The 13,902-nt window shown below is 37.6% G+C and overlaps 1 protein-coding gene across 3 annotated transcripts in view; it reads left to right on the forward strand.

The window, feature by feature from the left end:
• LOC126457899 (protein brunelleschi) overlaps positions 1 to 13,493 on the forward strand; it is a 245,512-nt gene extending 232,019 nt beyond the window's left edge. For all 3 annotated transcript variants that reach the window (XM_050094572.1, XM_050094573.1, XM_050094571.1), the window contains 3 exons: positions 1,197 to 1,389; positions 1,897 to 2,120; positions 12,811 to 13,493. In XM_050094572.1, coding sequence (XP_049950529.1) covers positions 1,197 to 1,389; positions 1,897 to 2,120; positions 12,811 to 13,005 — 612 coding nt within the window. In that variant the 3' untranslated portion in view covers positions 13,006 to 13,493. The remainder of the gene's footprint in view (positions 1 to 1,196; positions 1,390 to 1,896; positions 2,121 to 12,810) is intronic.
• The last annotated feature ends 409 nt before the right edge of the window (positions 13,494 to 13,902 follow it).

Consider the following 13,902-nt stretch of genomic DNA (forward strand, 5'->3'; position numbering starts at 1 on the left):
CCAGTTCCTATGACATCTAACTTCACCCTATTCATTTCCCATTTTAAATTTTCTAACCTACCTGTGTGATTAAGGGTTCTAACATTCCACACTTTGATTCATAGAATGCCAGTTTTGTTTCTCCTGGTGACAACATATTCCTGAGTTGCCTGCGTCCAGAGATTCAAATGGGAGGCTATAGTTTGCCCTTGCTTTCAGCTGTTTGCCATACCAGCACAGTAAGGCTGTTTTGGTTGATGTTACAAGGCCATATCAATCATCCAGACTGTTACCACTGCAACTACTGGAAAGACTGCTGAAAACTGTAGTGTCACTATCAAACATTACAGATACTAAGGAGGTATTGCGAATTAATTCTGGATGGTGCTATTGTAACTCTTCATCTAATTTCAATGTGTGAATCAGTGAAATGATAGCACTGAAGGCTCTAGTAGTACTTGTAATACATTTTGACTGTGAACTTGTTCACAACTTCAGTCCTTTCTTGTAATTAATTTGTTCTTTTGTGAAATAGGTTACCTTATTTCTTACCACTGGAGCATATATAACTAAATGATCCAGCAGAATGTGCACTGCACTGGTGTGAGGGGACCATACATTGAGAATAATGGAAATTCCTGTATGAAGCAGTATGTAAAATAAGTGAAAGGCAACCACTCATTTATAGTGGATTGATGCTTGGAGCATTGTAACATGCCTCAAAAAACAGCATACATTGTTTTCTGTTGTCTGTTACTGTGCTGTAAACAGTGATCCACTATAGGTGAGTGGTTTCCTTTCACGTATTTTACATATTATTTCATGAGAATAATTATGCTATAAAAGAAATATGATGATATCTTTGTTTGATGTTAGACTCCTACTAAATAATAGCATTGTTAGCTCAGTTGATGCAAACACTGTATTTTAACTTCCGGGGTCTCTCTTCCCCCCCCCCCCCCCCCCCCCCCCTCCTCCCCGCCACGAGAATATTCTTTATGCCTCAGTGATCACACTACTGTACCTCCTGTTGTTGAGCACCTGCACTTCCATCCCATTGTGGACAAAATTCATAAAGAATAAACTTTTTTGCTGTAAAGTGGACTCTCACTATTACTGTTTCGTGTCACTACTGCTAGAATGAAGCTAACTTAGTAACTCAGGTTTGTACGATGTAAACACTATACAATTGTATAATTTAATTTATTTATTGACAGCTGTATCAGATAGAGAAACTAACTGCAGAAGAACAACAGGAGCTCGACGCAGTGTGTAATGATCACATTGCTTCTTTTGTGGACTTGCGATGGCGGATGCCAGCTTCAGACACAAAGGGTCGTATCTCTCTGAGTGGTATAACCCTGACCCCTGAAATGCTTGACCTTGTTCGCATGTCACCACTGCAGTGGGGTAGGTACTCAGTTTATTTATCAATTTAAATGTACCTGTCAGTATATTTTGAAAGTTAGATAATATTTTTCTCATCATACGAGATTCTTGTATATGATAATATTACAAAAAATACTATCATCATTAAAAGACAGTAACCAAAAAAATGTTTTGAAAAGCAAATCATTACTTACAGCTCTCAAATATTAAAATAATAATTAGTAACAGAAACAAAATTGGTCTTTAAAGATTCTAAATATTTTTTTAGCTAACTTTGTACAAAGAATTTTTCAGTTTGCTGTTAGCCCAGTACTTCTTCATTCTCTAAATCACCCTTCCTATTGTCTGTTTGTTGATTCTCATTTGCTGTCTGGTTTGTTTGTCTGTGAATTTCCTGATTTTGTCAGTTTTGTTTCTTAGGACTTCCAGTGTAATCTGTAGCTCATCCATATCTTCCTCGATTTCTGTAATCCACTTAATGTTGCACTTACTATTCCACAAAGATTCTATTTTATTATATATTTACAGAAATAACTATAAATCAGCAGCCAGTGAAGTCCCAAGAGGAAGTGAGTTGTCATACAGGACAGTGCCTGCGATTAGGAATCACTGTCTTCAACTATTTGGAAAGACCACTTTGGCAAGTTGTAATGACAGTACAGTTCTATCAAGATCATCAAAATGGTGTCAATAATTATCGACTAGAGACAAGGCTGGCTTGTGCTGGCTCAACGAAGGTTCTGCTACCAGAGGTATTTTTTTATTCCATTTTATATGAATAATTCCTGTTTAACTGAAGGGCTTGTGTTTGGGCCAAAAGGGATTTAATACATCTTTTGATATGTGTGCATGATTATAATGAAACTACAGTTTAACATTACTAATTTTTATATTTGTTATGGAAGTTATGTCATTACATCAGTGTTGTTTCTGCGTAGGCAAATATTGTGGCTTTTTTTGTTCAATTTCTGCACAACACTTCTCGAACATGTCATGTAAAATAAATTAAACATATTTTTCTTGCGTCATTTTAAAAAGTTAGAGAAATCACTATTTACCTTTCATGAACCATTAAATGCAAAGTGCAGTCCCTGCACCCAGTAGAAATACATTACATGCAGAGAAAATTGAAATGCCTTACAGTTTGTTTGAAATCAGATAACATCGGCATCATAATTGTAAACATTTCTCACTTGTAGAATGTCTGCATTGGCAGGATTAGCTCCACTGGATTAATGCTATACATTGTATGCATTAAAGAGTAGCTGTCTGTTTCTAACTTCTGTGGGTAACATAAAGTAAGCAGGTATGGACCAACAGATGCAATAATTCACTGCACTGAAAGTAGTCTCTCCTGCATTCATGGCTATCTTAATATAGCAAATACTTACAATAATTCCATGTTTTGTAGAAGACAGCCTACACACACACACACACACACACACACACACACACACACACACACACCTGCTGCTACTACTACTACTACTCCTGCTGCTGCTGCTGCTACTACTACTACTACTACTACTACTACTACTACTACTACTCCTACTACTCCTACTACTACTCCTACTATAGCTTATTCCCAACAAAAGATACATGTACTGGATGCTACTAGGAACAGTCCATATTCTCAAGCAAAGTCCAATCCAAGATGTATCAGAGACCTGTCTGTTACAAATAGAGCCACCAGAATAACACTGTAGCCAAACCATGCACAATTGGGATACAACTCTCCAGTGCTTGCATGAATACACACAAAGAAGAGACACATACTGGCCCTGCACCTGCTTTTATGCCAGAGTGTGGTGTTATCTCATCAGAGGACACACCTGAAGTCCAGTGCAATCAGAATAGTGATGCCAGAGGGATCAATAATATTGTTGCACCAGCTTCTTGCTTTTCATGGTAACATCAGGCGGCACCACTACACTACACCCCCCCCCCCCCCCCCTCCCTCCCACAGCAGTGACCACAAATGTGAAGGATCGATAACTGTGAGCATTGCTGTGAAAACCGAGAGCAGGATGATGCACAAAGAGAGTTGCACAAGTTACCTTGTCCATAGAGGATCCGCCAGGGGTGGAGAAACTGGCAGCTGCTGACCAGAATGGCAGAGGCAAATGTGATTTCAGTGATGGCACAGAAGTCCACAGGCAGAAGCAATGAGATATATCACAGACCATGTATGGGTGGAGGTCTTCCCATGGACCTGAATTGGAGGGGGTCATGGCTCTTGAGGGTATGCAAGGATGCCCACCTGGAAAGAAGAATCCTTCTCAGCAACATGCAGTGCAAAATGTCCAAGAGGGTACAGTGACGGGCAGTCATGAAACCACTCCAACAGGCTGCAGTCTTCTGTCGTGATGGGCCTGCAACTTACCAGAAGATCACAGAACACATTAGGTGCAATGTCAGACATCATTTCCTTGCAGGTGGTGGGTGACCACAAGATGACCTTCCACCTGTTAATCGTCTGTTGGCCAAGATACTGGAACCAAAGTCTGTCACTGGCAGCTACCTGAAAGAACATTTGCACAAGTTGCATTTTAGTCCTTCTGCTATTTCATGAGTCATAAATCCAGAAGCATGAAAAGCATCTTTCCCAAAAAATGGGATCAGCTATCACAAAAATATTTACTTGGTGAGTGACTTTGTTGCAAGTAAGTAAAACTGGAAGTACTTTTACCAATGGCACTTGATGGTTTCAGTAGTTCCACAGGTTCACCTTGGATGCCTGCAAGGGCAGCATCCCTAAGCTTAAGAAAGCAAATTGGTATAGCAAGGCTGCAGAACCACTTATGTCCAGAAGTTTGACTGTGAATTCATCTAAGTATGTTTGTTGGGTTGTGTGCTGAGAAATGTGCGATTCTGCAGATTTATCATGCATTTGTTATAGTTCTATAGGATGGGATATGCCTGCATTGGAACCGCTACAACATATATTTTGCAAGTGTACTTCTTTGCTGTATACAGATGCATGGTTCACGCTGATGAGGGCAGACGCTGGTGTGTGACGAATGAAACAAAGTTTATAGCTGGGTAACAGCTGTGCTGCTGATGTGGCACCCATTCCCACTGGCACGTTTCTTTACAGCTGACCTCAAAGCCGTGGGGCAGGTGGGGGGGAGCCCTCCACCACGTGAATGGTGGTGGGGAGCTGACTGCCATGACATCTTTTTCCATTACAAAGAAAGTCTGTGCTGCATGAGCAGTTTCATAGGCTTGAGCTATTCACATAATTTCCATTAGGGATGGATCAAATTTCCTCAGTGCATGACTCGTGTCTTCCACAAGACACACGATAATTTCACTGATTAAAGTGTTTAGATAATTCTGCCTGCACAAACATTGCAATTCCTATGTAATATGTGTAGTTTGGTAGTCCAGTCTGCATGTGATTGATTGGGGCTCTTTTCTTGTCATTAAAAATCTAATCTTGAGATATAATGTAACTCTTCACTGAAAAATGTTCTTACAACAGAGAAAACTAAAATTCTGGTGGCTTCATTAACACCTATAGTTTTTGTACTAGATGATGTAGTTTAGGATGTCCTGACAAGATCATGACCTTTTTTCTTTCCATTATCAACATCAAAAAAATATAACTGCAATTGTTGGTGGTCAGTATCCCATTACTTGTGTTTTTCATTAAATGGCGGAGAAGCTTTAGAAATGGGGACACGGGAGACATTCCTGCTACAATTGTTAACAATTCCACTACCGAATGGTGTGGACTCCATGTGGTTCCCAAGTTATGCAGCGACCATAAACCATAAAATTACCAAATAAGCAGCAACCAGTCGCAAAATCATGTTTTCTTTATTTACTTTTGCAAATCAATTTCAGCTGATTAACAGCCATCACCGGTGCTACAAATACAAGAATAAAAATAAAAATAATTAATAACAGTGACCAAATGAAAAAATGTACGTAAAGCAATGTAAAACCAGTTAAATGTATATATATGCTCAAATACAACTTTTTCCAGTTCAATGACGAAATTTATGTGCAAAAAGACTGTCTTAGTATGGGAAAAGAAATTTCTGTTTTTTTAGCTGACGTGTTCATCAATCACCTTGAAACCAGATGGTTTCATAAGAATGTTGAGTTGGCAAAGAAAATTGTCTTTTACGTTAGGTACGTTGATGATACATTATTACTTGTGAATGACATTAACGAAATTGTATCCTCATTTAATGCTTTACATGCTAAAATAAAGTTCACATATGAACTTGAAACGAATGGGGTTATTAGTTTTTTGGATCTATACGTAAGGAATAGCGAGGGAAGGCTTCCTTTTGGCATATTTCGAAAAAAGACATATACTGACTGTATCATAAACTATTATTCAGTCCACCCTAGTCAGCATGAAATGGCGTTTTTCAGATATGCATTTAATCGTGTTTTCTGTACCCCACTTTCTGAAGAGGATCATAAAACTGAGTTAGATAATATTTATTCCATAGCTAAATCTAATGATTATGCGCTACTCTTTGTTCAAAAAATTTATGAAAAATTTGCCAGTAAATATAAAGACATGGGAGCAAATGAAGTAATTGTAGGGAAAAATGAAGCAATGAGATATTTCTTTACCATACTATGGGGCAGTTAGTCTTAAAGTTGCAGCTATTTTTAGGAAACTGAAGGTTAAGATTAATTTGGGACAGATTTTAGATCATGGCGTAGATAAAGTAAAAGTTTTACACCAGTCAGGGGGTTTACAAAATACTTTGTCCAAGCTGTAAACCACGTTACGTAGGTCAGACTGGATGAAAAATTGAAACTAGATATGCTGAACATGTTGCCGTTGACAGAAAGGACATATTATAAATAGTGGACATGAACTTCCTTGAATTGAGACGCATGTGAGGTTAATACATAGAGCAGAAAAGGGAAATTATCTTGATTTGCTAGAGGATATGGAGATCTTTGTCATCCTAGATCGCCTAGCTTGTGCCTTCTCATTGAGCAGGTGAATGTGAGGGAAGTTCATTTTTGGGAGCTCTTTGCCAAGCATTTGCTTGATAGGAATGGAAATGATAGGACAAGGATAAATGAGAGGGGGGTGGAGGAGGGAAGAGCGAAAAGGGGGGGGGGGGGGGGGAATAAATAGATTGGTGATATGAATTATGTTATTGTGACTAAGTTTGCATTGATGCCCTTTAATTGGGCTTTTGCCGTCTTTGTCGGCTGCACCAACAGACATATGGTGTGGATTTAAGTCTCATGATATACGAGCACACCGTAAGAGCCCCTAAGGGTTCTCAATTCGTCCTATCGAGCCTGTGTTAATTTTCCCATGTATGAAGTGTGCTAGCACTTTATTTCTGCATTTGGTCTTGTTTCTTTAATATGTTTGTTACGTTCGTGTCCATAATTTTCTTATTTCAACTTAGTTTACTTTACATGTGCATTCAGCAATGTGGCGCCATTTGCCGAAAAAAAAAAATCCAATCTTCCTGAATATCATTAACTGTACGCTACCTGGATGCCAACACCGATTTACATTTTGGCATTATGATTAACTTTTGCTCTTTGATAATATGATAAATAACTTTAAATTTTTTAAAAAGTTTTTTTAAAATTTTTCCTATAGTGTGCTTCTCACCTATGTTTGTTCCTTTTTTACTAATTTGTACAATCGCTTTTGGCTTATATAACTGTACTATGTGGTTGACAAAATCTTTGTCAATATATCCATTTTTGTAAATATTTCATTATTTTATCATTATATTTTGCCTCACTTTGTATGTCATTTTCTTCTCATTTTTATTTTAGCTGTATCTTTTTGCATAGAGGGCGGGTTTGCTTTGCAACGCCCCCTTATGATTTCTTGTCATAGTCAATTCTCGATGTATCACTTTATGTTTGACCTCTGCTTAAGACAGTGTTACTACTCAGGGCACATATTCGTTGAAAGGTAAATTTGTATGTGCATTTTAAATGGTTTAATGTGTCTATATACATTTAATTGGTTTTACATTGCTTTATGTATATTTATTCATTTGGTCACTGTTATTAATTATTTTTATTTTTATTCTTGTATTTGTAGCACCAATGATGGCTGTTAATCAGTTGAAATCAATTTGCATAAGTAAATAAAGAAAACATGATTTTGCGACTGGTTGCTGCTTATTTGGTAACTTCCACTACCTGTAATATAGCCCTTGTTAGCTCCTGATAAATCTGCGTGTTTTGTGTGTTGTTGTAAGTATTCCATGCTTGAAAAACCCTCTCTCTCGCATAATTACAAAATTATTCAAGGTCTGATGTGCACGCATCACAGGTCTAGTCATTCCCACTTTTTGAAAAGGTGACCTACACACACTACCAATGCAATTTATTTGTAATAGATGGAAGTCTGACATTGCTTGGACTGGATTCTGGTTGGGAATATGGACTTAAGATGACATATGATTCATAGTTGCATCTTGTACATGTACTCGTATGTCTCATTGTGAACAGAGACCATCAGAATAACGCAATAACCAAACCAATTACAGTCGCAGCACACACACTACTCTTCACATCAACATGCATAGAGAAGAGATGCAGGGTGACAATTATTAAACCACACGCATCAAAAAAAGTTTTGCATCACCCCAGTTCCCAGAACTCCTGAAGATAGACATTGGCTGTGGATATTGTATCACAGACACAGTCCCTTTCACTGTTCAGAGATTTCACCAACTTGCATGAAGATTTAAACAGCCATGCATGAACAGTGCCTATTAGATGGAGGGAGTCCAACAGCCGATCAGTTCCAGTCATTCCACCAAGGGGGAGATACACGGCTCGTGTTGTCTGTAGTTCAATCATGCCTATTCGGTCAGTACAGTGGTTTGATCGTGTCCGCATTGTTACTGTGTGCCAGGAAGGTCTCTCAACAAGGGAAGTGTCCAGGCGTATCGGACTGATCAAAGCGATCCTGTTAATTGGTTTCAAAGCGCAACATGGTAATTACATTCCAGATGGTATTGTTCCAGGTCTTACGAGGGTCTGATATTCCTCATGGTCAATATTATTCCACATTTGTGACCACTTCATGCTCATATTGAAATCAACTGCAGAAAATCTGCTAGTATGATAGGTGACTGCCTGGATTTTAGTTGGCTCATTCTAAGTGCAGACTGGAGAATTTTAATTCTGTTAGAAAAGCATTCTGCCTTTTAAGATCTAATGGCACAGTGTCATTTAGAGAGGGTAATCAATTAAGAGGGGTAGATCTGATGCAAGCTATTATTGTCCTCATTGCTGCATTTAGCTGAACATCGATTTTTCTCACATGTGAATGATTAAGCTACACTGGAGCTCAGTATTCAGCAACAGAACAGATGAGTCCTAAGGAAAAACATTGTGGTGTTGTAGCTCTTGCGTCCAATGAGGTGCCCCTCAGTTTGTGTTTCTTGCTATTGTATCATCTCACCTTTCACTGTTGAACGTGATGTGTAGCTTTACATTGGCCATTCTATTGTTAAGATGAAAGCAGCAAACTTCAGTCTTCATTGGGCTTGCTGTTAATTTCCACTTTTTTAATTACTCATATATTGTACTTAGGTCTGCAGAGGTATCTTATATTTAACCCTTTGACTGCTGGAGGTGCACCATCTGCTTGGGGTACTGAGGCGTAATCTGGCTACCTGCGCTGCATGCCTGTCCCTCGGAGCTGCCGTCAAGACCAGAGCGGCCCACGCTGCCCAACCTGCCCTATGCTGAATACTTCTGGGCTGATTACGACTCACGCAAAGCCAGCATGAATTTTTGGCGACTTTGAGCTGTAATATCTTGGGCAGCAGTTTTTGAAAAGAAATAAAATGTAGCCATCTTGTACAACTCCTTGTGTTCTCTTAAGAATAATAATGAAAAATTTATGAGCCATATTGAGCCAGAAAACTGTAAGTAAAATCGGCCAAAAAAATAGGCGCCCGAAAAAATTTCAAAGATTGGCTTCTTGCATCTCCTGCAATAATACCATGACGTACTTGAAACATGGCATATAGTAACCTAACAACACAATTCCCTTAAATATAAAGTTTCATTTCCGTATCATTTTCCAGTACTGAATGAGTTAATTGCAAAATTGAAGATTTTGTAATAACGTCAAAATTGAGGTATTTTCATTCTGATTTTGCTGAAAAACTATGCTCTATAAAACATTCCAAGCTGTGTAATTGGAACAGAAGTCAGGGACAAAAATCAGGACCGAAAACAATGTAAACTTCGGATTTGCATATCTAGTAGAGTGAACACATGATGAAATGGAAATTTAGAGTGCAGTATGTTGACAGCACAATGATATGGAATAAAAATTTTTGTTCCCTCACTATTTTCCAATATTCTACAAATTAGTCAAAAAGATGTTGATATTTATGAAAAGATGAAAGCAGGGTATATTCGATACTTCTTTTACAAATATCGTTTTCTATTAATGCTTCAAAGCCAGACTCGTTCGAACAACCAATTTTAAGCCCTTCACCCTCTCCAGAACAGTGAGTTTAATTTCTGATAATGGCTAGCAAGAGAGGCAAAGTAGCAAGAAAAATCACACTGAGAACAAAGTTTTAACTTTGGCATGTTGTTTCTTGTTGATCAAGGGCGATTGAAATCAGTTATGGAAAACAGGTTTTATACAAGTAGACCGAATGTGATCTACATTTGTACTACTAAGGATAAAAGAATATAACTATCCATGTTACATGTTAATAATATAAATGTATCATACATAGATTAATATATAGGTTTTGTTGCATTGGTGCAATGTACGCAGCATAATTCCATTTGCCACAGCACAGATATTGCGCCATCTCGATCACCGAGTCCATTCATTTGCAAGTAAACTTCTATATATGAAGAATTCAGGCATTGTTTGAATAATTTCACACCTGTCGCATATATTTTCCATCCGGACTCTGGACCGGCACTGGCAAAGTCAAAAATAGATTTACCTTTCTTTCTCCGATTTAGTTCTCAATAATTAGTAATGCTTCTTTGTATTTGCATTGGTATTTAGTTTCCCAGCGCACTTCCTGTTTCGAGCAAACGACGCATCTGCGAATTTCACTCACAATAACAGCAGGAAAATGTCTCCCTGTGAATCACAGAGGATTCTCGTCATCGTAGCACCTTCCCCTACCAGCTTTTTTTCATTCTATAGCATATTGTTCTACAATCTCCCTTATGAGAGAAAGGTAAAACTCTGCGAGTGCCTTTTTTCGCCCTGTTACTGACTGTTGGAGAGCACAAATGTAGAAATGCACAAATCCAGAATGTGAAAAAATATTTCTTGTACCACTTCATAGTTTTATGCACTTATCCCACTGAGCTCAGTCACATGTCACAATGGTCAACTGCAAACATACTCTAATTGTAATCTACAGTACATTGCGGTGTCTCTATTTTTTTGACAGTATTTCTGTCAGTCTTCTCTATTTTAACCATTTGTGTTGTGTGACATGTGGTCAACATTCAGACGTCTCTCTCATCACACCACTTGGTAGCGAGGATCTTGTCAGTTTCTCCTCGTTTTAATATCTTCTGCAATTTTGGCATATTGCGCATATTCTTATGAACAGTGCGGCGTGCGGCTGTTCCGTGGTGTGAAGCTAGATAAACAGATCCAAGCTGGAGTACCAATTATCGACATATAGAATATGACCCCATAAAAGTTGCCACCAAGTCTCCACTTTTCCCTAAATTGTGGAACCCCGTTTTTGTTGTTGCGCCTGTATGTACAATAAAATCGAAACTATACCCACTCTGACAGTAACACAGTACAAATGTCTTTATTCCAAATCTACTTCACTTGGTTGGAATAAATTGCTTGAAAGATAATAGTCCTTTGAACAGTAAGAGACTTTCATCTAAATAAAGCTTTGATGTGGCTAAATGAATTACGAAACCTCTTACGAATCTTGTCAACAATCGTCCTAATTTTAAATAGACTTCATCTCCAGTACTTGCAGAGTTATCACTGAAGTGAAGTGTAACATTCTCAGAAGTAGACAAAAATAGTCTCGGAACATAATTTCACTGAAAACTGATGTGTTCAGCTCTGGAGGAATGTTCAGAAGTGTATCTCTGGAGCAATAATCACTTAATTTTAACTTCTTAACTTGGGCCATTAGCAGGCAAATAGCAACAAAGCAATACATTACCTCAAATCATGTGTCTTTCCACTTTGACAGTCAAGAATTCATTGATTCTGTAGTATATTGTCTGGTGTAAACATAAAAATGATTTGTTTCATCTGCAACAAATTGCAACAGTTCTTCAGACATAAATATCACAAAAAGTGAAAGAATACTTGGGTCAATATCTAGCTGACATTTGTGTCCTGAACTCGAGTCATCAAAGTAATGGCTTAACGGTTGCAAATCGGTTTCTTTCTGGTCAAGTGTGTCACTTAAGCATGCTCTTTTCTGAAGCATTTCTCTGTCACTTTCTGTTTCCTCGGATCAAAGGAACTGCTGACTGTAATTCTTGCTCTCCCCTCTGATGTAACGGCCTGAGGACTACAGCTTCGAGATTCTGTTGAAGGCTCATCACTGATATATGTGCGACCACGATGACGTTAGAAAACAAGAAAACTGACAAAAACATGGGAAGTGAAGTCAAATTCTACAAAGAGGGAACACAGCAACAAACATTTATGCACACTCATATTATACAGTCAGAACACTCAACAGCTACTGGAAGAGCAAGACAGAAAGACAGCTCTGCGTGTTTACAGACCTGTCATGCTGAGGTAGCTGTGACTCAGCACGCCTAAACTTGTCGCTAAAGGTGGAAAGGCCGGTGGCACAGCACGCGTCAACACATCTGTAGTGCTATAGGGAAGACCCAAGGGCCGCACTTAAAACACATCAGGCACAGCAGAAGAATGGCGAGGCATGACGAGTTAACACGTCCACAGCAGTCAATGGGTTAAGCTCAGAATATGTGCTAAGATTCTACAACAAATGGATGTCAAAGATATTGGATGCCAGTTTTGTGGATCACTTCTGCTAACCTTCTTGTGGACAGGTGTGATCTGTGACACAGGAATTAAATTGGGACAATATTCCTGGGTTTTCCTTTGAAAACTAAGTTAAGCATTTCTGCTTTTGCTTTGCTACTCTCAGATTTAGTTCTTGTCTCATCAATGAGAGACTCAACACTAACTTTGGTGCCACTAACAGTATTTACATATGATCAGAGTTTCTTTGGGTTTTGTGAAAATTCTTTTGACAATATTCTGCTATGATAGTCATTGAAGGCTTCGCGCATTGCTCTCTTGACAGCCAAATGTGTTTTATTCAACATCTTTCTACCTACAGCCTTATGGTGTGTTTCTACCTAATATGCAATAGCCCATGCACAACATCAGTACTATTTATTGTGTCAGGTTATGAATTATTCATAATAAAGTACATTAATTTTCTTAATTTTCTTCCTTTTCAGCTGGTAGAACAAGGTAATGCATACCATGAATGCAGTGTCATTTTCTTCACACCAGGTCAGTACAAAATTGATATTCAATGTCTATCACAAGATAATGATGAAAATTTACAAGACAAAAATTTAGCCTTCAGTGACGTAGGACACACATGGAAATACATACCACCTGTTACAATAACAGTTGTTGATGCAGAATAAATGGGTTTATAAATTCATTCAGTTTTAATAATTTCAGCTGTTTCAGCTGAAAGGACAGCTACAATATTTACTCACTTAAGTTGAGCAGTGCTGTGACAATATATAGGAAACTAAAAGTTCAGTTTAGTTACATGTTGTAAATACATTATTTGTGCCATAAATGTATTAAGCAGATAATAAGAAACAAAACAGTACATATGTAAATAAAAGCAGTTCTAGTTTATTGTAAACTTGTTGTACATTTGTGATGTAATTAGTTTACAGCTGTTAACAAAACTGTATCAGATGTGTAAACACTATACTGATGTCAGTGGTCAAAGTAAATCATTTTTATAGAGATTTTTTTCAGTATTTGAATTATTTTTTACCCTATATATTTGATATCTTTTCAGGAGCTCATTCCTTGTATCAAAATGTGTAATCTACTGACCTCCATCTGTTCATGTTAAACAAAAAGAAACCCCTTGAAATAAATTCTGCATTTGTCATCATTTGTTTCATTTTTATTACAAATTATCAGTCACATTCTAAATGATAGAAAAATTATCATTTTCTTATGTCTTTGTATTACAAATTTGTGTATTATACATAATATTTGTTGCATTCATATAAACAAATGAAAAAAAGCAATATTAGTTTCTGTAATTTACTGTCTTTCCCAACATATTTTTCCTATATACTAATTTTGCAGCATTGAGACATCACATTTGAATTTTGACATGGATGTTAACTGAAATTTTCTGGGTCACAAGTTTGAGATTGGGTAAAGTACAAGGAGATTACAAGGACACAGTTTTGACATAAAATCTCTTTTAAAGGAGTGAAAGAATTAGTTCTTGCATTAACTTATTAATGGCAAGAAATTACTCTTTTGCCCATTTATTATATGATAATTTT

The sequence above is a fragment of the Schistocerca serialis genome, chromosome 2 (genome assembly GCF_023864345.2).
Source record: "Schistocerca serialis cubense isolate TAMUIC-IGC-003099 chromosome 2, iqSchSeri2.2, whole genome shotgun sequence".
Taxonomy (NCBI): domain Eukaryota; kingdom Metazoa; phylum Arthropoda; class Insecta; order Orthoptera; family Acrididae; genus Schistocerca; species Schistocerca serialis.